General features: G+C 37.0%; 1 protein-coding gene across 1 annotated transcript; it reads left to right on the top strand.

The window, feature by feature from the left end:
- The first annotated feature begins 13,160 nt into the window (after positions 1-13,160).
- Positions 13,161-26,524, top strand: LOC127650745 (regulating synaptic membrane exocytosis protein 2-like). Its single transcript, XM_052136359.1, has 3 exons — positions 13,161-13,308; positions 13,712-13,881; positions 25,939-26,524. The coding sequence occupies exons 2-3, from the start codon at positions 13,727-13,729 to the stop codon at positions 26,372-26,374; spliced, it is 591 nt and encodes a 196-aa protein (XP_051992319.1). The 5' UTR covers positions 13,161-13,308; positions 13,712-13,726; the 3' UTR covers positions 26,375-26,524.
- Positions 26,525-26,672: the final 148 nt, after the last annotated feature.

Here is a 26,672-nt window from a genome sequence, read left to right on the forward strand (position 1 = left end):
GACGTCCCAGCCGCAACAGCCAATCTCCACCACATCTGACGTGACGTCAACAAGAGAATAGACCGCGACAGATCTGTGCAGATCGGATACATTGTCACTATGCCAAACTGTACTGTTTATTGGAAGAGACTGGTGGAGGTTTATTATGGAAGACCATCTGGGCTTTACCAAACAAATATTTATTAGTAAATAAAATTAAGGAAATAACTTTCAAAATCTTACACCGATACTACCTAGTTAATGTTTTTCTTGTTAAATTTAAAAAGGATATTGATTTGAACTGTTCTTTGTGCAATACATTGCCTGAGACCTTGTTTCATTTATTTTGGCATTGTGCTCATGTAAGGAAATTTTGGAAAGATTTGACCAGATTTATAATTGATAACATTGAACCCACTTTTTCTTTATGTTTAGATAACGTTATATATGGTTTTACTTATATCCCCTCAAATAAAAGGAAAGAATACTATATTATAAATTTAATTTACATTTTTGCTAAATTTCATATACATAAATGTAAGTACAGTAAATCCCAACCTTTGTTTTTGGTTCTTGAAAAAGAAATTCAAATATATATCAAGACTATTTTTAATTCACATAATAAGAAAGCAATACAGTAAAACTGTCTCTATATGTGAGTCCTTCAATATATTTACATGATATTTAGCCTTCCCCCCTGGCTGTATTGGTTTTCTCTTTATATATGTATTATTGTAGTTTTGACTGTACATTGACTTTGTTTATTTGAATCTTAATAAAAAATTTGATCTATATAATTGTGAAGATTTAATTCAAACAATTTATCAAAACATTCCTATTAATGATAAAGAATGTCAAGACTTCTGTGAGTCAAATATAACCTCTCTCAAAGATGCCCTTCTTGGAATTAAAAAAGGGAAAGCACCAGATATAGATGGGTTGACCGTAGAATTGTATTTACATTTTTGGGAACAGATTTAATTTAGTTAATTGCTAAACCAGATAAAGATCTGCATGTTATAGAAAATTGGAGACCGATCTCTCTTCTAACAATTGATTATAAACTTTAATATTTGCTAATAGATTATGGAAAGGTTTAAATAATATTATTAGTGAGTATCAAACAGGATTTCTAAAAGGTCTTCATATAAATAACAATTTTAGATTAGTGCTTGACATTTTAGATTATGCTGAGAATGTAGAAAATGGTGCTATCATTTTCTTTTTGGATTTTTACAAAATGTTTTACACTGATATTAATAGTTCCGTGATAATGAATACCTCCACCTCTAAAAGGTTTAACATTAATTGTGGAGTACATCAAGGTTGTCCAATTTCCCCTTTTTTATTTTTGTTGGTAGTGGAAATATTATCCATTGGAATTGTTAATAATGATCATATTCAAGGTCTAATCATTTTTGATAAATAACTCAAGATATCCCAATTGGCAGATGACACAACTGTATTTCTAAAAAACATATATTTTATTCCCAGTGCTATTTCCTTTATTAATGTTTTCTCAAAGGCTTCAGGTTTAACTTTAAATTTATAAAAATGTGAAATCCTCCCTTTACACAAATGAAATGACAAAGTTATTATGAACATTCCAGCAAAACCCTCTGTCAAATACCTAGGAATGTTTGTAATAAAAGATGTTCAAGAAAGACAAAACTTAAATGTTTCCTCTAGATTAAAGAAGACATAAGCATTATTAAGTTGTTGGTTACAGCGTGACCTTTCAGTTTATGGTTGCATCTTATTATCAAAAGCATAAGGCTTATCTCGGTTTGTTTATCCCTCTTTATCATTATATGTTAAAGATTCTAACTGTAAAGATATTAATATCATGTTCTACTCTTTTATTTGGAAAAACAAATCCCAAAGACTTAAGAAAGTTAAGTACTTAAGGTACTTCACTAATAAGAAAGATGAAGGGGGTCTGGAGTTGCTGTTTTTTGAGGATGTAAATAAGACTTTTAAGATTAAATGGTTTAAAAGATGTCTCCAATTCCCTTTGGAACCACATCCCATAATCAATTAGGTGGCTTAAAATTTCTAAAAAATCACTCTCAAATTATCAAAATTTCACCAGCAAGTTCTTCTCTGCTACTCTCACAATTTCTCTCCTCACACCTCCTTCATTAGGAACAATTCTAATATATCTATTACAAATAAATATTTATTTTTAAGAAATTGGTTCAACAGAGACATGAATCATATTATATAAATGTTTGACAATTATGGGAATATTTTATATTATGAACAATTCATGATTAATCACAGTTTCCCCATACATTTTAAGGAGTTTAATTTAGTCATTAAAGCTAACACTTATTCAGCTTGTTAAAAGTCATATTTGCTACAGCTTTCCAACAGTGACAAAGCCAAATTAATATTAGACAGTGTTGAACTGAGAAAAAAATGCATTAACAAACATATTTGTAATATTCTTCAAAAACAATATAAAATTTCTCCTAGAGGAAAATATTTTTGGAGTTCTATAATTGATAATATTAGCTGGAAGGATGTTTGGTTAATTCCCTTTAAATATTGTATTAATAATAAAGTAAAAGATGTACATTTCAAAATTGTACATCGGATTGTACATACCATCTACCCTGTTAAATTGGAGTGGTGGTGGTGTAGTGGGCTAAAGCACTAAACTGGTAATCAGAAGGTTGCTTGTTCGATCACTACAGTCACCACCATTGTGTCCATGAGCAAGGCACTCCAGGTTGCTCTGGGGGGATTGTCCCCATAATAAGGGCTCTTTAAGTCGCTTTGGATAAAAGCGTCTGCCAAATGCATAAATGTAAATGTAAATTAATCCATTAGTTTGTATTGCTGCTACCGGGTTTCTATAAAGTAACTTAATCCAACCAATAAAAGTTTTCCCGAACCTGTATATTTCCAAAATCTTAAAAAGATAATCCCATTCTACCATATCAAACGCATTTTTTAGTGTAATTACTTCCCTCCTCTTACTTGAGCAGCACTAAAGAAAACATGTCGACCCCATGTCTTTCCAAATTTCTCAACATCCTGCGGGGAAAGATGTGTTTCTTGAAGAAACACTATATCATATTTGTTACATTTAAGAAAAAAAATCCTTTTTATGGGGTGCCCCAACCCATTCATGTTCCATGTGGAGAGAGACAATCCACTCATATTAACATTTGACAATTTGACATGTTAGAAATAATAGATGTGTCAAAAATAAACTTAAAGACCACATTCCAAAATTAGTGCAATAATCAAACCCCAAACCAAACAAACAGAAAAAAGAAAAACATGCACATTTACCCCGCGCATGACAGCGCCACCTTATAAACTCAAACAGTCCATGTACGCCTACGAGAGCCCCCATGACAACTGTTGGATTGCTCATGTCCGGTGCTTCTATTCAAATTTTGTGAGACAGAATTACATAACAGAAAATAATCTATAAAACAAACTTCAGCTAATAGGCAAAATAAACACAAAGAACCTGTAGATTCATTCCCAAAACTGTATTTCATCATTTCATTTCATTTATTTATTAAGCACAAATAAACACAACAGAAGTTGACCACTGTGCTGTACAAATGAAGAAGTATAAAACAAACCACACACAATACAGTAACAGACAATAAAACACGAGGTTAGGGTTTAGCAAAACCAAAGTTATGAATGAAATGCAAGAGTTAAAAGATAAGCCTGTAGCTTAGATTTAAAATCATGTACAGACGTTGCAGACCTCACAGATAAAGGAAGACTGTTCCATATCCTAGGACCGGCCACTGAAAACGCACGATCACCTCACAGCTTCAATCTCGATCTGGGATATGACAGTATAATGCTGTCTGAGGATCGCAAGCATCTTGTTGACTTTTTTACATTTACAAGATCTGACAGATAGGATGGTGCCAGACCAGTCAAAGCCTTAAAAACTAGCAGCAAAATTTTAAATTCAACTCTATAACACACTGGCAACCAATTTAAAGACAATAATATTGGAGTAATGTGTTCTCGTCTACGAACCCTAGTTAAAAACCTGGCTGCGGCATCTGAAGCTGTGACATGGAGGATTGGGGTAATCCAATATATAGTGAATTACAGTAGTCCAAACGAGATAAAACAAAAGCATGTGTGACAATTTTAAGATCGTTAAAAGATAGAAAAGTTTTAACTTTGGACAGAAGTTTAAGATGGAAAAAACACGACTTTACTACAGAATTTATTTGTTGGTCAGACTTGAGAGATGAATCAAAAAGAACTCCCAAATTTTTCACAGTGGGTTTGATATAAGAGTTTAAATAATCATAGTCGTAATAATATTGTATCAAAGGTGTGCTCCTCCACAAAACAAACTCCAGCAGCTAGCAGAACCTTCAGTTTCCTCAAAGGAATGTTCAGTGTGCCGGCTGTTCATGAGTGCATCATATGACTTAATCCTTCCAATGTCCTGCAAAAATACTCCACAAAACAAACTCCACCTGCTAGGCAGAACCAGAACAAAAGAAACAAAAAGAAACAAAATTGTGCCCAGCTTCCTCAGACAGTCAAGAGTATATTCAGCAAGTCAAGTTCACTCAGGGGCCACATGAGAAACACCAAATGACTTACTCACCCCATTGTCTCTATGAAAGACAATGCTTGCTGTGGGCATGTAAATATTTTGCGGCCATCCTTAGTATCTATTCTAAATTTGGCTGGAAACATCAGTGCAAAAGCGATCCTCCGTCGATGCAAGTGTTTCTTGAAGGAATGTTACTACACAAGACAAACTCCAACCGCAAGGTGGGACCAACACAAAAAGAAACAAAATGGCACCCAGCTTCCTCAGACAGATATTAATTGACTAAATGGGGCCCAGGTCAGGAAGCAGACAAACTGGTTAATCCGAATGTCTGCTAGCTGCCTTGAGACGTCACACAGGTCACATAAACTACAACACATAGAGACTGTATCACCTAGATATCTCATAGAGACTGTGTCTGTTCCACGAAATACGAAACACAATACCCTCACTAAATCATTTAGAAAATATTTTATTAAGGTCAAACTTGAACAAAACAAACAAATTAAAAATGTACATCATATAAAAATAGGGCCACTATACATTAGATCTCTTTCTACCAAAGCACTAATTGTCAATGAAATGATTACAGATCATAGATTGGATGCGCTCTGTTTGACTGAAACCTGGCTTAAACCGGATGAATATATTAGTTTAAATGAATCTACTCCCCCAGGTTATTGTTATAAACATGAGCCTCGTCTGAAGGGTCGAGGAGGAGGTGTTGCTACAATTTACAGTGAAGTTTTTGGTGTTACTCAGAGGACAGGATATAAATGGAAGTCTTTTGAACTAATAATGCTTAAGGTGACACCGTCAAATACAAATATAAATAAAAATTCTCTGTCGTCCTTTACCCTTGCTACAGTGTATAGATCACCCGGGCCTTATTCAGATTTCCTTAGTGAATTTGCAAATTTTTTATCAGATCTTGTAGTTACTGTAGATAGAGCCTTAATTTTTGGTGACTTCAACATTCACATAGATAATGAAAATGATACATTGGGATTAGCATTTATCGATATTCTCAACTCTCTTGGAGTCAGACAAAATGTAACAGGACCAACTCATTGCCATAATCATACGCTAGATTGAATTCTTTCATATGGAGTTGATGTTGATAATATAGAAATTCTGCAGCAGAGCGATGACATCTCGGATCATTACCTCGTCTCTTGCATGCTGCAATCAGCTAATGTTACTCAATCTACACCACGCTATCGTTCAGGTAGAACTATTCTTTCGACCACTAAAGATAGCTTCACTAATACTCTTCCAGATCTATCTCATATACTCAATAAACCCCAAAGCCCAGAAGAACTTGATGAAATAACAAAAAATTTAAATGCAGTCTTCTCTAGCACCCTTGATGTTGTCGCCCCACTTCGATTAAAGAAAATTAAAGAAATAAGCCCTGCACCATGGTACAATGATCACACTCATGCTCTCAAGAGAGCAGCTCGGAAAATGGAGCGCATTTGGAAAAATACAAAATTAGAAGTATTTCAGGGTGCATGGAAGGATAGTGTCGGTAGCTACAAACACGCACTCAAAGCTACCAGGTCAGCATATTTTAGTAAACTCATAGAAAATAACCACAACAATCCTAGATGTTTATTCAGTACTGTGGCTAAATTGGTTAGGAATAAAGCCTCAACCGAACCAGATATTACGTCACAGCTCAAGAGTAATGACTTCATGAATTTCTTCACAGATAAAATTGAAATAATCAGAAATAAAATTGGAATTATGCAATCATCTGTCATAGCACCTCAGAAAACAGTGTCGAATAATTTCCCTCATGTGCAACTTCAATCCTTCGCTATCATAGATCATGAAGAGCTAACAAAACTTATCGAAACATCAAAAGCCACAACTTGTTTGTTAGATCCTATACCAACTAAGCTCTTAAAAGAGGTATCTCCTGTAATATCAGAACCTCTTCTTAATATCATTAACTCCTCGCTATGCTTAGGACATGTCCCAAGAAACTTTAAAATGGCAATTATCACACCGCTAATTAAGAAGCCACAACTTAATCCTGGAGAACTTGCTAATTATAGACCGATTTCAAATCTCCCGTTTATGTCAAAAGTACTAGAAAAGGTAGTATCCTCCCAAATATGTTAATTTCTACAGAGAAATAGTATATATGAAGAATTTTAATCAGGATTTAGGCCTCATCCCAGTACAGAGACTGCACTTATCAGAGTTACAAATGACTTGCTCTTATCATCTGATCGCGGCTGCATTTCTCTTCTAGTGCTTTTAGCTCTTAGTGCTGCATTCGACCACGATAGATCACGACATTCTCTTGAATAGGCTGGAGAATTATGTTGGAATTTGTGGAGTGGCATTAGCATGGTTTAGGTCATATTTAGCAGACCGCTACCACTTTGTCTATGTAAATGAGGAATTGTCAAACCAAACAAAAGTAAAATATGGAGTGCCACAGGGATCAGTTTTAGGGCCTCTGCTTTTCTCCATGTATGCTTCCCCTGGGAGATATTATCGGGAATCGTGGAATAAGTTTCCACTGCTATGCTGACGATACACAACTTTATATTTCTTCAAAACCTGATGAGATTTCACAATTCTCAAAATTAGCAGAGTGTATTAATGAAATAAAAGATTGGATGGCCAGAAATTTCCTTCTACTCAATTCTGACAAAACAGAGGTTCTAATTATTGGACCAAAAAACTCTAAAAATAAGCCACTAAAATATAATTTGACTCTAGATGGATGTACTGTTACATCATCTTCAACAGCGAAGAACTTAGGTGTTATATTTGATACCAACCTGTCCTTTGAAAATCAAATTACAAATGTTTGTAGAACAGCATTCTTCCACCTAAGAAATATTGCTAAATTAAGGCATATGCTCTCGGCTGCTGATGCCGAAAAACTAATTCATGCATTCATGACCTCAAGACTAGATTATTGTAATGCATTACTGGGAGGATGTCCAGCAAGATCAATAAATAAACTTCAATTGGTTCAAAATGCAGCAGCCAGAGTGCTGACAAGAACCAAGAAATATGATCATATTAGCCCCATTTTATCATCGTTACATTGGCTACCTGTTAAATTCCGTATTGATTTTAAAATTCTGTTAACTACGTACAAAGCTTTGAATGGTCTAGCTCCACGAGTACTTAAGTGATCTTCTACCACGCTATATTCCAACACGTTCATTAAGATCGCAAAATTCTGGCCTATTAATAGTTCCTAGAATATCAAAATCCACTAAAGGAGGAAGATCCTTTTCATATTTGGGTCCTAAACTGTGGAATAGTCTCCCAAACACTGTTCGAGATGCAGACACACTCTCTCAGTTTAAGTCTAGACTAAAGACTCATCTATTTAGCCAGGCATACACCTAATTTATCCTCCAACCCAAAATTAGGCTGCTTTAGTTGGGTCTGCCGGAACCAGAAACCAGAAACATTGAGCATGATCTCTAACATTGCAATAAATTAAAGGCATCTACGCTTACATCTTTTTATTTGTTTTCCTGTCTCAACCTCAGGACTCCTATCCTGAGGTCACCAGAACCGGCTGGATCCAGCACCATTCCTGCTTCATGTTGGACTCCACTGCTACATGTCGCAGAATGATGATGACTAAATGCAGCCGGTGCCAGCCAAACATCACTTCAATCTATTATGACGGACTTCAGAGGATGAAATGATGCCAACTCCAACCTGCATCACCTCAGTCTATTTATGGACTACGATCTTGAAATGAAATGCTTAGACTAACTATTGCCAACAAAAGCCTTCATCAGCCAATTAACAAGGACAATTGCATCTATGTGAACTTCTGCAATTAATCAAGATGGACTTCAAAGTCTGTGGTCATTAATCTTACAGTTCAAACACAATCAATGTTTAATCACTGAACCTTAACACTTAGTTTAATAATTTTAAACCATGATTTTACCTATACATAATTAATATTTACATTACATTCATAATGTTAGCCAGAGGGGAACTGGCCCCCACAGTGAGACTGGTTTCTCCCAAGGTTATTTTTCTCCATTAATCTACATCTTATGGAGTTTTGTGTTCCTTGCCACAGTCGCTTACAGCTTGCTCACTGGGGTTATTAATACAATTATCATTTAATTATTTTTAAACACTATTAAAAATCGTATTTTATCTAAATTACACAATGATGATTAATCGACTTTATAGACATTACAGTTTTATCGTCTGTTGCTGTGGACATGCAAACTCTTGCTGTGGACATGTAAATACTTTGCGGCCAACCTTAGTATCTATTTTCAATTTGGACGGAAACATCATAGCAGAAGCCATCTTCAGTTGATGTAAGAGTTTCTTGTATTCCTTGACTTGATCGCGTTTCTCTCTTGACAAATTCACAAAGTCTGGGAACAAGAAAATGTTGTGATTCTACCAAGAACTTTAATTTACTCCTTGTCTCGGGCAGCAAGAGATCTTTATTGGATGATCTCAGAAATTTGGCCAAAATTAATCAGGCCCCTCACCCTCGAGCTCGCTCGATTTCCAGCAAGTTATGTTGAGCAGACTCTGGAAGAGCTTGTCTAGGAATTTCACCATATCTGGATATTCTTCATGCTCAGGAATTACAACAATTCGGACGTTGTTTAGTTGATTATGATTCTACAAATCCTCCAGCGGATTAGCAGCTGATTCTCTCTACGATGACTCCAGATAATCGATCCGTCTCTGCAATACTGTAGCCAACTCAGTGAATTTCACCTCCATGGAAGTAATTGATCAACTTATTAGAGCAAGATCCTCCAATTTGCAACGACTTTTGTCAGCATTGCCGACACATTCATCAATTCATGCCAGATTTCTTTAAGTTCACTTACCGAATTGCGTCCGGTGCTTATGGTCTGTTGCCACCGTTCGCACGTACGCTCCTTGCATAGCGTCACGTGACTACTTAAATTACTTTTTGACAAATCATTACTTGATTAAAATAATTACATCTACAGTAGAGAGACAAAACACACAGATACATCTTAAAATGTACTCTTTATATTTATACAAACTTTTGCCATTAATATGAAGAATTCTTTATTTACTAAATAATTCACTGAGGTGATATTATTTTAATTCTGGACACTGCACACAGTGGAAATGATAATTCTATGGATGATTTAAATATTCGGTTATAACATGTAGGTTATGATGATTTAGTCAGATGAGGGCGCTATGCACCCAGAAATGCTACCCAGCTTGTATTAGAGTTTAAAGATACTAAAATATAACAAATAAATACAATAATGTACATTTGATAAAATGTGTCTACTCTTTAGGGCTGTCAATCGATTACATTTTTTTATCGAATTAATTACATGGTATGCCGATTAATTAATTTTAATCGCAATTGATCGCATATCGTCACTTTCCTAAAATAATGTCCTAAGTCGTTTTTTGACCAAAAAAAAAATTCTCTTCATGATTCTGGCCACCTCTGGAAAAATTTCTGAAAAACCTGAAAAAAGTACTTGGGACATTATTTTAGGAAGGTGACGATATAAAAAAATATATCGAATGCATATATGAAATAAATGTTTATTTCCATATTATTTAACTTTTATCCTATCATTGGCCTACAGTTCACACAATCCATTTTGCAACTGAATTCGTCAATCAGTCCGAGATATATTTATTATGAAGGCTTTTCTAAGGACGTGTCATTGCACATAAAAACATACTGTTTTTGTTCACTGTGTCAAGTTAAACATAGTTTGAAACTGCCAGTTCCATCTATGGAAAATAGTTATACCATTTTATCATACCTTAAAATGCCCAAGATTAAAGGCCACAATGCAGGCCACCAAACAGCAAGTATTGACAGTGTCATATACTAATGAAATAGCTATTTTGACTCATTAGATTTAGAAACTATTGTGATAAAAGTATATAAGCAAAGCAATCCGACCTTTTGTACAAAGGAGGTAACATGGTCATTATCATATTTTCTTATATTAGAGTAGTGAGCAAGACATTTTAAATCTTCAATATTTTCTTTGATTAGTGCAGAATAGTAAATGTTTCTTCATTTTATGACTTTTTTTGTTTAACATTTTCTAAAACTTTTTGTTTATTTACACATTTAAATGCAAGAAGCCTTGATTTTCAATGCAGCCTTAGACGTTTGGACCCCACAATACATAGTTATATATGAGCTGTGTTTCCCAAAAGCATCGTAAGCCTAAGTAGATCATAAAAATCATTGGTGCAAATGATCTCTAGGATCAATTTAAACTTGCAAAGCCATAACCTGTTATTCATAGAGGCATTTGGGCTATTTCTGGTTTTACACCTTGTGAAAGAAACATGTTCTTCCAATAACAAATTATTTTATGTCATAAATGTTGAAAGACATGCTTCTTAGGAAAGTCCATTGCAAACACTTTCGACATTTAATCATTCAAGATCTGAGTCATATATCAACAATTACATTTTCACCAGTTAAAATGCTGATTCTTGATATCAGAAATGAATTACATTTGCACTAATAAAATCATTAACTCTTGATTTTAAAATTATTTACATCATTACTCATGGAAATACCCGTTCTTGATTTCCAAACTGGAATTTGACCTATTGAAGAACATACTTAATGATTTCTTTAACTGCATTTAAGAATTTGACAATGATCTGTCCTTCACTCACCCTTGTTCAAAACACAATTACAGATATCTATAATGAATTTCTTGCTCATTGAAATTCCAGTTTCACAAATCAGCTATGTGCTATGATAATAAAAATCTCTTAATAGTAATAAAGGGCCAAATTCCCCTGATTGGTCCTTTTGGCCTCCTAATAATACCCATTCATGAATTGGCTCTCACTGTACTGTCTCCTCTCCACCAATAGCGTACTGGCACACTATGACTGCTATGGCATCATCCAGGTGGATGCTGCACACTGGTGGTGGTTGAGGAGAACTCCCTGTTCACTATGTGTAGTGTCAGAAAAGAAATATATAAATTAAAAATGAATTCATTCATTCATTCGTGAAAACCTTATTTTCAGATATTCAAATAACAATTTTATTTTCTGTAAAGAAAATATAATGTTCCCATTGTAACTCGTTATAATTGCAGTTTTACTGGTAAGAATTCCAGTAACAGAAAACTACAATTGAATTTTTGCTAGAATTAATTCTAGTTAGAGAGCTCTCTAATTTAATTTTCACCACTAAGAATTTCAATTACAGAGCACTTTAATTACATTATTCCTAGTATTTCAATTAAGAGCTCTCAAACTGAATTTTTAATAGTAACAAATTCCAATTACAGAGCTCTACACTTGAATATTTATTTGTTATTGACTTCCATTCATTTTAATTACAGAGATCTACATTTTAATTTTTTACCGGTATTCCCATGGAAACGCTGATTCCGCTTGCCAACGGCACCTGAAACACATGAGGGAGAAAAGTCAACACAATTAGACCAGAACAAACAGAACATGGAGCATGAGTGTCCCAACACCGACCAAAACCAAACCATACTGGAAGTCAGGATGCAGACACCATGCTCTGGACAATACAGAAGACCGACCAAAAAGTGCACAGCGGTAACTCACAGCCGGACCCATGTGCTCAACACAAAGACAGTACACGAAGCACAAGACATGGGATGATGATGTCACGGTCCTGTCAGACAAAACCCCAACCTGACAGAGTGACAGGACCGTGACATTACTGAAGAGTGCACGGTGGTAACTCACACCCAGACCTGTGCGCTCAACACAAAGATAGGACACAAAACACAAGACAGAACATGGGGCGATGATGTCACGGACCTGTCAGACAAAAACTCAACCTGACAAGGTGACAGATCCGTGACAGCTCTATAATTGAATTTTTACCTGTAAGAAATTTAATTAGAGAGCTCAAAAATTGAATCCCTACTAGTAAGATTTCTAATAAGATAGCTCTGTAATTTACACAGAGATCTACAACTGAATTGTTACTTGTAAAAAATTGCATTTAAGATATGTTTAATTGTAAAGCTCTATAACTGAAACATTTCTAGTAAATCTAATTCTGGATGCATTAAAAGCTAAATTGGCTTGCCATAGGAATTTCAACTAGTAAGAAATTAATTATATATATCCGTAATTGTGTTTTGAACAAGAGCTATTCAATTGTTGTATAACTGTTGAATGCATGAAATGAACTTCAGCACTATTAACAATGTAATTACTGATTACATTTTTTTTTATATTTTTTTTTACATTTTTACTGGTAAGAAGTGCATAGCTGATATGTGTAGCCTATTTTGTTTGGATGTAAGATATTTGTACAATTCTGCTCCTGAAAATGCAGTTAAAGATTTTGCTAGTTCTGTTTGGCGTCAGTTTGGGCATGTAAACATAAAACTATCATCCGTGGGGAACTACATAATTAGTATCACGGTGTCACGTCATAGATCAAACTCCTCTCGCGCCTCCAGTCAATGAATGTGTCTGGCGCGCGCACTTCCGCTAGCACCCGCCCGCGCGTGCGACCGGAGCATCTGATCTTTGTTCTACGTCAGACCGTCGCTCCGCCTCGCCCGCTCACCAATCGGACCGTTTCCCATATTGCATCCATTTTTGTGCATTCAGGAAATCTTTTGCAGTTATTAGCAGCCGGGAGGGAATCAAGGGGAAGGTGGCGGAACCGAGGACACCGACTACCGCAAAACAAGGGACCGCGGGCCGTAAGAGCAGCAGCCATGGGTTAGACTGCATTCACCATGTTTGCGAAATAAAAGGCAAGCACTCGTTTTCTCTCTTCACACATTCGAGCAGATGGCTAATGACAGGCATGGCTGGGATGCCCTTAGATTCAGGAACCCTGAGGCTTTTCTCACACCTTATCACTGGGGTTGTTTTTCCAAGCTGTATACTGCACCGTACTACGGACATTTACCTGTGCTGTCATGGGGTTATATCGATTGTTCTTAATGTTGATATACTAAATGTGGCTCATACTGCCATATATACCATGCAAATACACTGTATGTATAGCCTACTTATCCTATTTTGCCTACACAGTAAATGCATGGCATTTGACGTGGGAAGGCTGCACTATTGAACTAAACACTATGAAATGCATGGAGACGTTCACACTGATTTAATTTAATGTTGATCACTGCTCATTTTGGGTTCTTTCAGCACCCGCACCTGAAAATGTCTGCCCGGGGTGGCCCGGCCGCATTCCCTGCGGGTTCCGCTCAACCGGACATGCCGGACCTGAGCCACCTCACCGAGGAGGAGAGAAAGATCATCCTCTCGGTCATGGACCGACAGAAGAAAGAGGAGGAGAAAGAGCAGTCCATGCTGAAGTAAGTCCAGCACCCTTTATAGGGAACAAGCAGGCTGGAGGTGTCTGTGAATTCTAGCACGCGCGCGTGCTGTAAGAGTGAATGGTGAAGCTCGTGGATGATGGCAGCATTTGTCTGTTGTTTTCAGCATGACTGTCTCCTGAAATGTAATATGTCTGCTCACGTGGACTGTCAATATTAAGCTATTGTTCCACGAGCTCGGACAAATGTTATCCACCATGTTGAAGCGCCTCATAGGGGGTTATCGCTCGTGCGGTGTGTAGCCTATTTGTAGTATTTCGCGCTGCTATCATGTGGTTATGTGCAGAGATGTTATGGTCAACTTGTGCGTATCGCCGAATTGGGTTAGCTGTGGGCGCCATCTTCGCTAAAAAAATCCCATCAGCCTCCGTTTATCAGAGATTACTACACGTTTAAACGCGCGCTGTCGAATAGGTCATCCGTTAAACATCAGTGCGACACCCAGCAGCACTATGTATGTGCGGTCCGCGAGCGAGCGAGCGAGCGTCGGCAGCTGTGTGGTTCAGCACCACGGCGCTGTCCACTCGTGCTCACGGTGCGGATATGTGTTTTCCCCCTTTAAAAGTGCATGTTTGCGGTATCAACGTTGTGTGTGCTGAAAGAAGGCTGTGGTGTGTGTATGTCTTATTAACTGCAATGGACATTTTTATTTTCACATATGGCAATATATGCAAAACATACATGTAATACATGTTTATATACGTTTTTCACTTGTATAAAAAGTCAGATACTTGTGCATACTGAATATGCAACATATATTTATATCAGTTTTCACATATGTAACAGATTCTTTCTCCAAATATTAAAGGAATTTAAATATATATGTCAAATATATAACTAAACAAAAATGTTATTTATATGTTCATATATGGTCATGTAGGGTACAGCAGGGATAAAGTCCCTGTGTTGTAGAAGGCACATTTGATTTGATTTTCTCTCAAAACAAAAACTACCACAGGACTTTCCTAAACACCTGTTTCTATGTCACTATGCACTGCAAAAGATTCCTGATCCATGTGATCTTTGCGTGTGTTGTCTAAAGGTTGATTTTGTGGTAGTTTGATCTAATATTTCATAATTTCTTTAAATGTTGCAAATTAATGTAGCTAATGAGAATCCATGAAATTATTACATTTATTTTGAGACAAAATTCTTATTTGTCATTTTCAGTTTTGTGAATTAAGGTGATTAAATCAAAACATTTTCAATATCTGCCCAGTAAGTGAAAGCAAAGTATTTGGATTAAAAAGCCCCCCTGCTGTAGGATTAAACACATTGCTTTTCTTAAGTGTGGGGAATAGATTTGATCTAAAGAATGTTCAAAGTGAGTTCACATTGACTGATCCAATCACAATGGATCCATTTGTTTAAATGGCCAAATGTGAAATTAACAGGAGATGCTGCATCCTCTTCTGCAGTAGTTATTTTGAGTAAGCACTATCTTAATTTGTTACTCGGAAAAGCATCTTGCTGTCCCAAAATTATTTGCATTAGTTTACAAATTTTGCACTATAACTATTCCCCCTATATCTACACTTTATCACTATAACCCAGGTGTGGGGTAAAAGGACCCCTTTGATTTTAATAAAAACAGCTTTCTGTTGTTATTTCTTTTTAGACAGTTGATGTTGCTCAATCTATATTCAATAAAAATAAATCTCTCTTTTTTTTTCGATCTTGATACATTCTGTGACCAGAAAAAAGCAATTTTTCCTTAAGGTTTGCCTTTAACCCCATTGCACCCTTTAAGATTTCTGTATGGGTTCCATTATAATTGTTATGCGTGCAATTTTTATGACCACATATTAATTAATTAATTACATGGAATATTTTCACTTTTAATGACTATTTAAGACAGCGAACAAAGAAAAGGAAAGGGTTAGGGTTAGGATATATACTGTATACAGTAGAAAATAAAAATAATCTGAGACCACATTGAACATCTGGAATGTTTTAAACCAGGAGATAAACTGAAAGGATTTTGGAAAGTTGTGAAATATTTCTATGTCACTTAAAAATCTAAGCAAATTTGGGATACTGACCATTTGAACTCCTTTGTAGAAAATATCACATTTACTTGCTTCCATTGTACCTGAGCTTTAGTAACATTCTCAAATCATACTGGATCATCAGGTTTTGTACAAACTTGTGGAGTTCATGCCAAACCAAGAGAGGGTATATACTGATAATAATAATACTTTATTTAAATGAGAAAAATGCAAAATAGAAGCATGACTTTTGGACCCCACTGTATACAGTATATGTGTATCTACACTATGTGTTGTTGTTTTTCTTGCCTTTGACCATTTTTAAAGTGTTATTTAAGGCCTCAAGACAACTAAACTTGAGTTAATGCTGCAGTCTTTTAGACCGACCTGTTGCTTTCCATTCATTTTTGGCCCTTGATGCAGTAGTTTGGCTCTGCATTTAGAGAGAGAATAAACATATTATTGACAGAAGTGGCCTAGTTGGCTCTTACTTCTAAGCCTGGATTCATGAACCCAGTGAATTTCTAATACTGTGCCAGTGTACCCGCTCAGTCTGTTTGCAGGCCACTGACCAGCTTCAGTGCCAAAACGTGGGCGTTTCAACTGCAGCACACTTCCGCCAAGTCAACAAACTATCCTGTACAGGAAGTATTCAGATGAATCTGTGATGTTACTAAGTCAAACCACTTTTCTTGTATTTTCATAATGTCTCAAGCTCTTTATAGCCACTTATTAACATGTGCTTGGTTTTCTCATGTGTCTCACTTTAGGCCAAAGAATATTTCAGTTGTCCATGTTGCTGATTGGAATGCACACAGTATGCGTAATGCAAATTTCATCATCAGCACAGATTGCACAGACTGTCTGCCAAGGTCCATATTTTCTCGACATGCAGACTGTGCACATCATCTCCGCATGTTTGTATTTGCATGCAGTCAAAAAGTACACTTTAAAAGGCAAAGCGGACGACTGGGCATGATCTGATATGCTACACAGAAAAACAAAGTATAAGTCTCTCTCATCTCCACTGTGGATACTGTGGCTTTATCTGAGTTCAATCAGCAAGCTACTTTTTTCAGGAAGTTCTTTCTTAGAAAATTCAGAGTTGAATGGAATTTTAGCAGAATGTTTTGTAGGTTATTGTTCCCCCAGGGGCACATTAAAGGTTGTGTCCAGACTGCATTAATGTGTGTTTCTTTGTTCTTATGCAACTGCAAGTTTTATGCTCGCATTTGCGAGTGACAATTACTGTGTGAGAATGTGAAAAAACATTTGGGTGCACCGGTGCGAGTGACACTTGACACCTAAACTTATGAACTGATATAGTACCATCAGAATAAGAACTCTATAATGCATCTAACCTCATATATATTTTAAAAGTAGGGTACAACGGGGCTAAAGGCACCCCTTAAGGAAATTGTGCTTTTTTGAAAAAGGCTCCCACACTTGGGGTAAAAGGCTGCCACACTTTAAAGTGCTAAAAAAAGTTTATTTTTTCAAATATTTATATATATATATTTTTAGTTAAAAATGTTTTATATCTATAGAAATGAATATAACTTTTTGGCAACGATTTCTGTTAAAATTTTTGGGCACACTTTTTTTTTCTCTCTCTTTTGGCCAAAAGCCAAAAGTGGCTTTTTATTGCATGGTGGCCGAAATGTGAGCATTTCAAGGCAGAACAAATTGCCTTTAATACGGGACATTTCTCTCTCCACAGAGTCCCTCTCGAGCATCTCGCCACAAAAATATGGGCCAATATGCGTCCTGTACAGGCCAGGCTAATGCGGGACAGTTGGCATCTCTATCTAACAGAGAGAGTGTCGCACGCCATCACCTGCATTTTAAAAGTGGACAATATTGTTCCTTTTGTTTTTATGATTTCATGAATTGGTATATCACTCAGCTGCTCATTGATTGGCTGCCTGGGTTCAGCTTCTGTTGCTTTAAATGGCACATGCATGATTGAGATTCATGAGAGGAAAGCCAGAAGGCACACTCCACTCACACTCCATTCAAGCTTCTGTGTCTCACTTGTTCTGGCCTGCGTGGGTGTGCTTTAGCCTACACGAGAGGGCTGAGATTGGTTCCAAAACCTAGTGAGCTGTCTACCTAGAGAGCATTTTAAGACATCATAGGTGTGCTTCTGTCCTGATGCAAAAGCTAAGATAAAAATATTTCAGTCTAATTAAATGTTGACTCATTTACCTACTGTTTACGTATGTGTTCAATTTACTTTTGCTTATTTATGCTTATTATTGCATCGTTAGCCTACCAACATGCTAACGTCAGACTCTGTTGGAATTGTGAGTGGAGTTTCCTGTGCATTTTATGTAAAGATCACGCTGTTTATGTGCCGTATAGAGTACCTGCTCATGTAGAGTGTTCCCAATCAGTCACTTACGGGGATCCATTTAGGTTTTTGTGTCCGCATGTGCTGTTTTTAATTGTTTTTTTATGGAGACATTCACTAGTTTTGCCACATCACACAGTTTTTTCAGCTTCTCGCAAAGGAGCACCAAGTTTTTAGTCACTGTGTCAAGTTAAAAGACAATTATTCTGTTCTATTCTTTGCACTGCGTCTAGTTATTTTAAGCACAAGAACATTTCTTTTCTGTATTCTGCCTTCTGTTTTTTAGAAATAGTTCACAAAAAGTCAGCATCATGCAACAATAAACATTTCAAACTGTAGTATGCTGTGTCATTGTTGCATGACCGTAATAAGTTTGTAACATAACCTTTGTTATAAAAATGGTTATTTTGCATTTCAAATCTAATTCTGTGCATAGTATGGTAGTATGCATAGTCGCAGTGTTTCCTGCAGCCTGTATGAATGATGCTGTAGTGGTACAAGTGTACTTGATCTCCGAAACTTTGAAGCTCCAAAAATCACATAAAGGCAGCATAAAAGTAATCCATACGACTCCAGTGTTTAAATCCATAATTTATGAAGCCATGTAAGTGTGGTGAGAAACAGATCAAAGTTTAAGTGATTTTCTACTATAAATCTCCACTTTCACTTTCATATTCTTCTTTTGTTTTTGGCAATTCACATTCTTCGTGCATATCGCCACTTACTAGGCAGGGAGGATAATTTATAGTAAAAAGGTACTTAAATATTGATCTGTTTCTCACTCACTTATCATATGTCCTCAGAGGATGGATTAAACAACTGGAGTCATAAGGATTACTTTTATAATGCCTTTATTTGCTTTTTGGAGCTTCAATGTTTTTGTCACCATTCACTTGCATTTTAAGGACCTACAGATCTGAAATATTCTTCTAAAAATCTTCATTAAAGTATTCATGACTGACTGTGGAAAGTACATTTCTACATAAGTGCTTTGAATGAGTTTGAATGATGCTGCATCCATAACACTAGGTGTCACTGTAAACACAATTTTTAACAAATGAAGTTGAATTAACAGACTGAACAGTCTTCAACAGAAGCATACCATGGATTAACAACCTCGGAGCTCACGGTAGATCTGTCCTTAAATGTTTGTAAGTTATCGTTAAAAATCAGTTTGTCTATGGACAAAATGAATGGGATTTATTTCTGGAACCAGAGTTTTGCTCTCTATTGTAACTGATGGTTACTTTTCATGTGCAGAAAACACAAAATATTCTGTAACAGTTATTCTATTAACATTTTCAATGTGGTTCTCCCTTGTGAAAACTCCTGCACACTTTTGCCCATGTGACGTTCACAAGAACACTTGCACCATCCACAGTGTTTCACTTGCACACTATATTTTTCATGAGCTTCACACAAGCTGTGAATGATTTATATGTGTTAACTGTCCCATCTGGATTTGATGTAATGAAGAAATTTGCCATCTAGATGGCCTTCCTCCATTAGTCACAAACATTTTAAACTCCTAATTCATGAAGTTCTCTTGAATTCAGAATCAGGCATGAAATCAAATTAGCAAATTGCATTAATTCCTCATATTTAATCATTCTTGTAAATTAGCACCTTAATTTATGCACCCTAATATTAATATACTATTACTGGTTTGATTATGCCATGATAATTTACTATGCACTGATATCATTTGTTTATGATTTGACATCTTTTTTATTTATTTTGTTTACCTGTTTTGTCTTGTGTGTGTGCTGAGCTGTTAAACATATATATATTTTTAGGGAGCCTCCTAAAGAAAACTCAAAGCCTCAGCCAACTCAGAAAAGTCAATCTTTTAAAGCACTTTGAGCATTCAAACTTCCTCTTCCGTCCCTTTGCTGTCTATAGTACATCCCTCAGATCTAGGATCAGTTCCCAGTCTCTCACCTGTTCTGAAGATCAGGATCAATCCTCGTAGGCCTTTTTCCTTGTTGGAAGTCCTCTACTCCTCTTATTAGGAAATTTCACCTAAGCTGAAAAACCCTCTGGTCGTTCCAAACTTGTATGACTTTCTTCTGTGAAACAAAAGAGGAGAACGGAGAGGCCACTCTTCTGCATGCATTTACAATGAATGTGGACTGAGGCTTTTACAGCTTCAAAATGTATGTAAAAGCACAATAAAAGTTATCCATATGACTTGTGTGGTATATTCCAAGTCTTCCGATACTATACGATAGCTTTGTCATAATTTACTGAAAATCTTGACATCTGTCGGTTGACGCAGTTCACAAAACCAGTCTGAGTGATTTGTTCTTTAGTTTAGCTCACTGGATTAATAATAATTTTTGAGATAACAGATAGCTGGAGGGGATGATTTTCAGTTGTTTATGAAAAATGATGCTTTCGCATCCTTTTTGAAGCTTGAAGGCCTCAAATGCGAACAGCAAAATCCTCAGATTTTCTCCTTTTGTGTCCCATGAAAGAAGAAAGTCATACGAGATCGAGGAGGACATTTGCGACATTGAAGTTGAATTTTTGGGTGAGCTGTTATTTTTATTCAAACTGCTCATGCTTTCTTACCCTACTAACCTCTGGGCTGTGCACCAGTGGTGGAGCTAGGGGGTGACCAGTGGTGGCCGTGACCACCATGGACCGATGCCTGGCCACCCCATTGGCCACCCCACACGCAATTGCTGTTTTAGTCATTTTTTTGATAATTTTTTGGTACAATTTAGTTCTTTAGAGGTGAAATCATCTCTGTACAAATGTACAAACTTAACATGTACGCACACCAAGGCTGCCGAACCTCTCTGCCACCCCCACCCCCACAGTCCGACATTATAAAAATGCTGCCCAAACATTTCAGCGCCACCACAGACTGATCGCTTGCCCCTGCCTGGCCACCCCTTTGAAAAAGTCCTGGCTCCGCCCCTGCTGTTCACGTGGAGGCAGAATGTCTGGGTTGCTATAGTGACCTAAATGTACACTTCAGCAACTCATAGTTGGCCAGTGTTCTTTCTCACAATGTTCCAGTAATACAGAACTACTGTCCTCCTTTGCTTTAAACTCTGTTTTTGTATCGTAGCATCTTTATCCATATCCACCCACTTTCCCACACCCATCATTTCTCTGATTCATTATTTGTCACTGCTAATGCACAAATGAACTCTGAAATCCACTGTATATGCAGGTTTATCCCTGGTGAACTATTCCAATTTTAAGAATTATTTTGTTCATTTGCCAATATCAGTAGAACTGAACTCAAATTTAAAGTTCTATCATCATTAACTCCTCTTGTTTTTCCAAACCTGATGACTTTCTTTCCTCCAGAGGTCAAGATTTCAAATGAATAATGACTTACATTTCAGCAAAACTATCATATGACTTCAGATGACTTGGCACACAAGTATGGACTACTTTTATCCTACTTTTATGGTGCATCTTTATCTTTTTTGGGGCTTCACAGCCCAAGTCCTTGATCACTTTCATTGTATGGAAAAGAGCAGCCAGAACATTTTTGTGTTCCAACATGGAAAAAAAGTCATACAGGTTTGAAATGAGTGAGTAGATGATGACAGAATTTTCCTTTTTAGGTGAACTATTCCTTTTTCCAACCTAAAGACTTGTAGCCTGACTGTTGTTGTAGAAATTGTGAAACATAATTTATTAATTATTCATGAACTATTGCTGATTATCCTAATTTACATTTACATTTATGCATTTGGCAGACGCTTTTATCCAAAGCGACTTACAGAGCAGTTATTACAGGGACAATCCCCCTGGAGAAACCTGGAGTTAAGTGCCTTGCTCAAGGACACAATGGTGGTGGCTGTGGGGATCGAACCAGCAACCTTCTGATTAATAGTTATGTGCTTTAGCCCACTACGCCACCACCACTACACTACCACATACAAACAGACAAGAAGTAGATAATCAGTAGCAGTGCCAGGATTTCCATTTTAGTCTGGCCAGGGAAAGTTGTGGGTGGGTCAAAAAAATAAAACATTTAGATATTTCTGTGCTTGTTTGAAATGTATGTGTTTCAATTGCAAAACTATGCGTTATTAGATTAAACTTGTTCTATGGGTAGCAACCAGAGGTTGCGTTAACGGTCCTTCATCATTTACCAAATTTGATAAACATTAACATCCAAATCCTATCCGTCATTCAGACAGATAAGACAAAATAAACAAATAAATAAAATGTTGTGACTAATTTGTAGAGCTGTCAATTAATTACATGACATGCAATTTATTAATTGCAGAATCCTGCTGCCATCTCTTCCCCAGGTAAACGACGCACACGCACCTGGCCGTTCACGTGATCTAATAGAACACTTGATTCATCAGACCAGGCCACCTTCATCTATTGATCCATGGTCCAGTTCTGGCACTCACGTGCCCTTTGTAGGTGCTTTCGGCGGTGGACAGGGGTCAGCATGTGCACTCTGACCGATCTGCGGCTACGCAGCAAGCTGTGATGCACTGTGTGTTCTGAGCCTGACACCTTTCTACCATGGCCAGTATTAAGATTTCCAGCAATTTGTGGTGCAGTAGTTCTCATGAGCTTTGGGTGCCCATGACCCTGTCGCCGGTTCACCGGTTCTCCTTCCTTGGACCACTTTTATTAGGTATTAACCACTGCATACTGGGAACACCCCACAAGACCTGCCGTTCTGGAGATGCTCTGAGCCAGTCGTCTAGCCATCACAATTTGGCTCTTGTCAAAGACGGTCAGATCCTTACGCTCGCCCATTTTTCCTGCTTCCAACACATGAAATTCAAAAACTGACTGTTAACTTGTGGCCTAATATATCCCACCCCTGGACAGGTGCCATTGAAATAAGATAATAAATGTTGTTCACTTCACCTGTCAGTGGTTTTAATGTTGTGGCTGATCAGTGAATATGCCTATAAATATATGGGCATATATGGGCTGACCATTGCTTGCATGTTCTAACTGGTTACTTGGATGTTCTTGCTTGTTGCTACGTGTTGCTAGCATGTTCTAGTTAGTTGATAGCATGTTTAAGCTAGTTACTATGGTGTTTTGTCTAGATAGTAGGTGTTGCTAGCATGTTATAGCTAGTTGCTAGCATGTTTTAGCTGGTTATGAGGGTGTTCTGGTTCTGGAGTGGTGGTGGCACAGTGGGCTAAACCACATAACAGGTAATCAGAAGGTTGCTGGTTCAATCCCCACAGCCACCACCATTGTATCCTTGAGCAAGGCACTTAACTCCAGGTTGCTCCATGGGAAATGTCCCTGTAATAATTGCAAGTCGCTTTGGATAACAGCGTCTGCCAAATGCATAAATGTAAATGTGTTCTCTGTCTTTGGGATTTTTTAAAGGATTGATCGCCCCACTGTTCAGCAACCGTATATCCAATCAGTTCGAAAAGTCATAGCAACCCAAGTCTGAACAGACTGAAGGTCTGCCCCAAATTTGGTGGTTGTAGCTTGAAAGCTGTCGGAGGAGTTGAAGTCCGAAATGTTGGTCTCAGAAGCAAACTAATACATTTAAACATTAGAACACTACGTTTGCATTGTCAAGCAAAAATTATTGGTTACTTTCATTATCATTAACACATTCATTTAAAAAATATTTACATTCCCCCTATTCTGCAAATTATATAATTATAACTAATACATAATCTATACAGTTGTTTATTTCAACATATGTTTGCAATGTTTTCTTGAGTCAAGCTGGGATGCAATCCCAGCTAAGGTGAACATTTAAAGGAACAAAGAGAAAACCCATCCCTCAGTTCTTTGGTTCTCTTGATGTTGCTGTGCTTGTCTGAACAGGTGGAACCTTTTCAGTGGAATCACTGAGCTGGTTTGTAATGTCCTTCAGCCCCAGTCAAAATCCCCCAGTGAGGAGGAGCCAAAGGCGTAAGTACTGTACAGGGGCTTCACGTAGTAGGCACCCTGTTTACCCCCTTCTATACTGCCAGAAGTGTCTTTAATCCAAGTAGGACAAGCGGAACCAGTTTAGTGGTCTAGTGAGTGGCCATATAGTGAGTGGTTTGTCATTATATGCTTTTAAAGGAATGTCTTTCCCATTGAATTCCATTGTAAGCGCATTACTTTACATGTGATTTGCAAACTGAGGGATGAAATCGTTTTCTGTGGTAATCAGCAGCATGCCACAGATGCTGGCCACACGTGACCAGTGATACTGAATATATTTATGTACTCTTGTGGAAAGAGTGTCCAATAGTTTCAGAGTGGATACTATCAATTTTTTGCTGCTGAAGTGAATATCATGATCTGTAGTGCATATAAAACCCTCCCCATCCCATACTTTACTGTTCCGTATGACATTAAAACAATGGAAAATGCCCTCTGGATCAATACACATCTGATGAGTAAGCCTTTTCTCTGGATAGATTATTGATTGAGTCTGTCTGCATCAGACCGCGGTCTGGCAAATGTCAAGCTGGCATACTGTAGTTTTCTAACGAAAGTATGAGACACATCCTTGCAATGGTCACTGTGTCGTTTCAAAAAGGTTTGATAGATGAATGTAGATGAGGAATTAACCCAGGGTGCCAAGCCTATTAGAAATGAATGCTATTACAACTGAATAGAAAACTTATTAAGAGTCATGTTTGCATTCCCAGTGCTCTTTTAAACCTAAAGGAACATAACTGATTAGCAGAACGAACAGCTTAGGTTTAGGATCTATTAACTATTAAGTACAATGATTTTTCAAAATAGGGGAGAACCGTACACAAACTTCAAACCCCTACTTCAAACCACTCTGTCGTACATTATAGGAATAGCTCACCCAAAAATGGAAATTATCTCATCATGTTCTCACCCTCATGCCATCTCATATTTGTATGACTTTCTTTCTTCTGCAGAACACAAATGAAGATTTTTAGAATAATATCTCAGCTCTGTACGTCCATACAATGCAAGTGAATTGTGACCAGAACTTGGACTCTCCAAAAGTTGCAGAAAGTCAGAATAAAAAGAAACCATAAGACTCCAGAGGTTTAATCTATGTCTTCAGAAGTGATAAGATAAGTGTGGGTGATGAGAGTGATGAGAGCATTTTAATTTCTGGATGAACTATCCCTTTAAGACAAGGGTGAACTAAATAATGAAAGTATATTTTAACTGATAAAACATACTGATCAAATTTCAATTTCTGCTGTTTCACATTTTGTTTTAATTATTATATTGTGATATATTATGTTTTGTAAATGTATATGATTAATATTGATTATTATAAAATAATTTATTTTAATTAATCAATAATAACTATTAAAAATATATACAATATATTACAATATATTTCTAAAAAGCCAATGATGGAATGGTGGAAAAATGTTTATTTTATTTAAGTGAAGGTGTGTAGGTGTGTGTGTGTGTGCAGAAAGTGCCATTAAAAAAAAAACCTACCCTGAGAAATATTCACAGGAGTAAAAAGTGTGTGAACAAGCCGTGGTCTCCCATATGACATACTATGAAACTTATTATTGCTGATCATTGTGATAAATGCTGACAAAAAAAGCTTTAAAACAGCTGTATTATTCTGTATTATATACAGACAGATCCTGGAGCAGTCCTTCACACCTTACTTTCTTCCACAACTAGGATTAAACAACATGCAACTGACCTCAGACCATCATCTAAAGGTTACACCTGCTACTAAATGACACAACCCTAATGCTTTTTCTCTGCTCTCCACAGAAAGTTGCACCAGCAGTTTGAGATGTACAAGGATCAGGCGAAGAAGATTGGGGAGGAGGCCCAGAAGAATGAAGAGAAGAAGGGTGACTCGCCCACTTGTGGGATCTGCCACAAAACCAAGTTTGCCGATGGCTGCGGCCACATCTGTTTTTATTGCCAAACTAAGTTCTGCGCTCGCTGTGGAGGACGTGTTTCCTTACGGTCCAATAAAGTACGTCTGGCTTGTTTCCGTCACCATAACGTCTGTAGTCAATCACTCACTGTCTGTCAGTCTCTGTCTGTCTGTATCACTGTGTGTGTGTCTGTTTGGCAGTACTGTCTGTCATTGCCAGTTGTTGTACTGTATAAAGACTGTCTATGTGGCTCTGTGTGTGCATGTCATATATTAAATTGCATTATTGTGCAGCTGTGGCTGGATTTGGGGGCTTTTGATTAAAAAGGAAGTTAACCATTTAATTCCATGACCACAAGAGGGTGCTAGATTGTAAAAAGCAAATAAAACCAAAATGTATAGTATGCATGTATAGTATGTACTGTATATATGTATGTATGAATGTACGTTTGTATGTATGTATGTATGTATGTATGTATGTACGTATGTATGTACATACGTTTGTATGTACGTACGTATGTATGGTATGTATGTAAAGTATTGTGGCATGGGGAAAAGCCGGTGGAGGCTTGTACGTCACTCTCTCTTTCTCTCTCTCTTTGGACACTCAGCGTGCCTTTTA

The sequence above is a fragment of the Xyrauchen texanus genome, chromosome 10, assembly GCF_025860055.1.
Source record: "Xyrauchen texanus isolate HMW12.3.18 chromosome 10, RBS_HiC_50CHRs, whole genome shotgun sequence".
Taxonomy (NCBI): Eukaryota; Metazoa; Chordata; class Actinopteri; order Cypriniformes; family Catostomidae; genus Xyrauchen; species Xyrauchen texanus.

Bases quoted from the DNA above. Each gene is read 5' to 3' on its own strand.
- LOC127650745 (XM_052136359.1), top strand. From the start codon at position 13,727: ATGTCTGCCCGGGGTGGCCCGGCCGCATTCCCTGCGGGTTCCGCTCAA. The intron at 13,882-25,938 runs GTAAGTCCAGCA...TGCTCTCCACAG, and splicing joins AAAGAGCAGTCCATGCTGAA to AAAGTTGCACCAGCAGTTTG.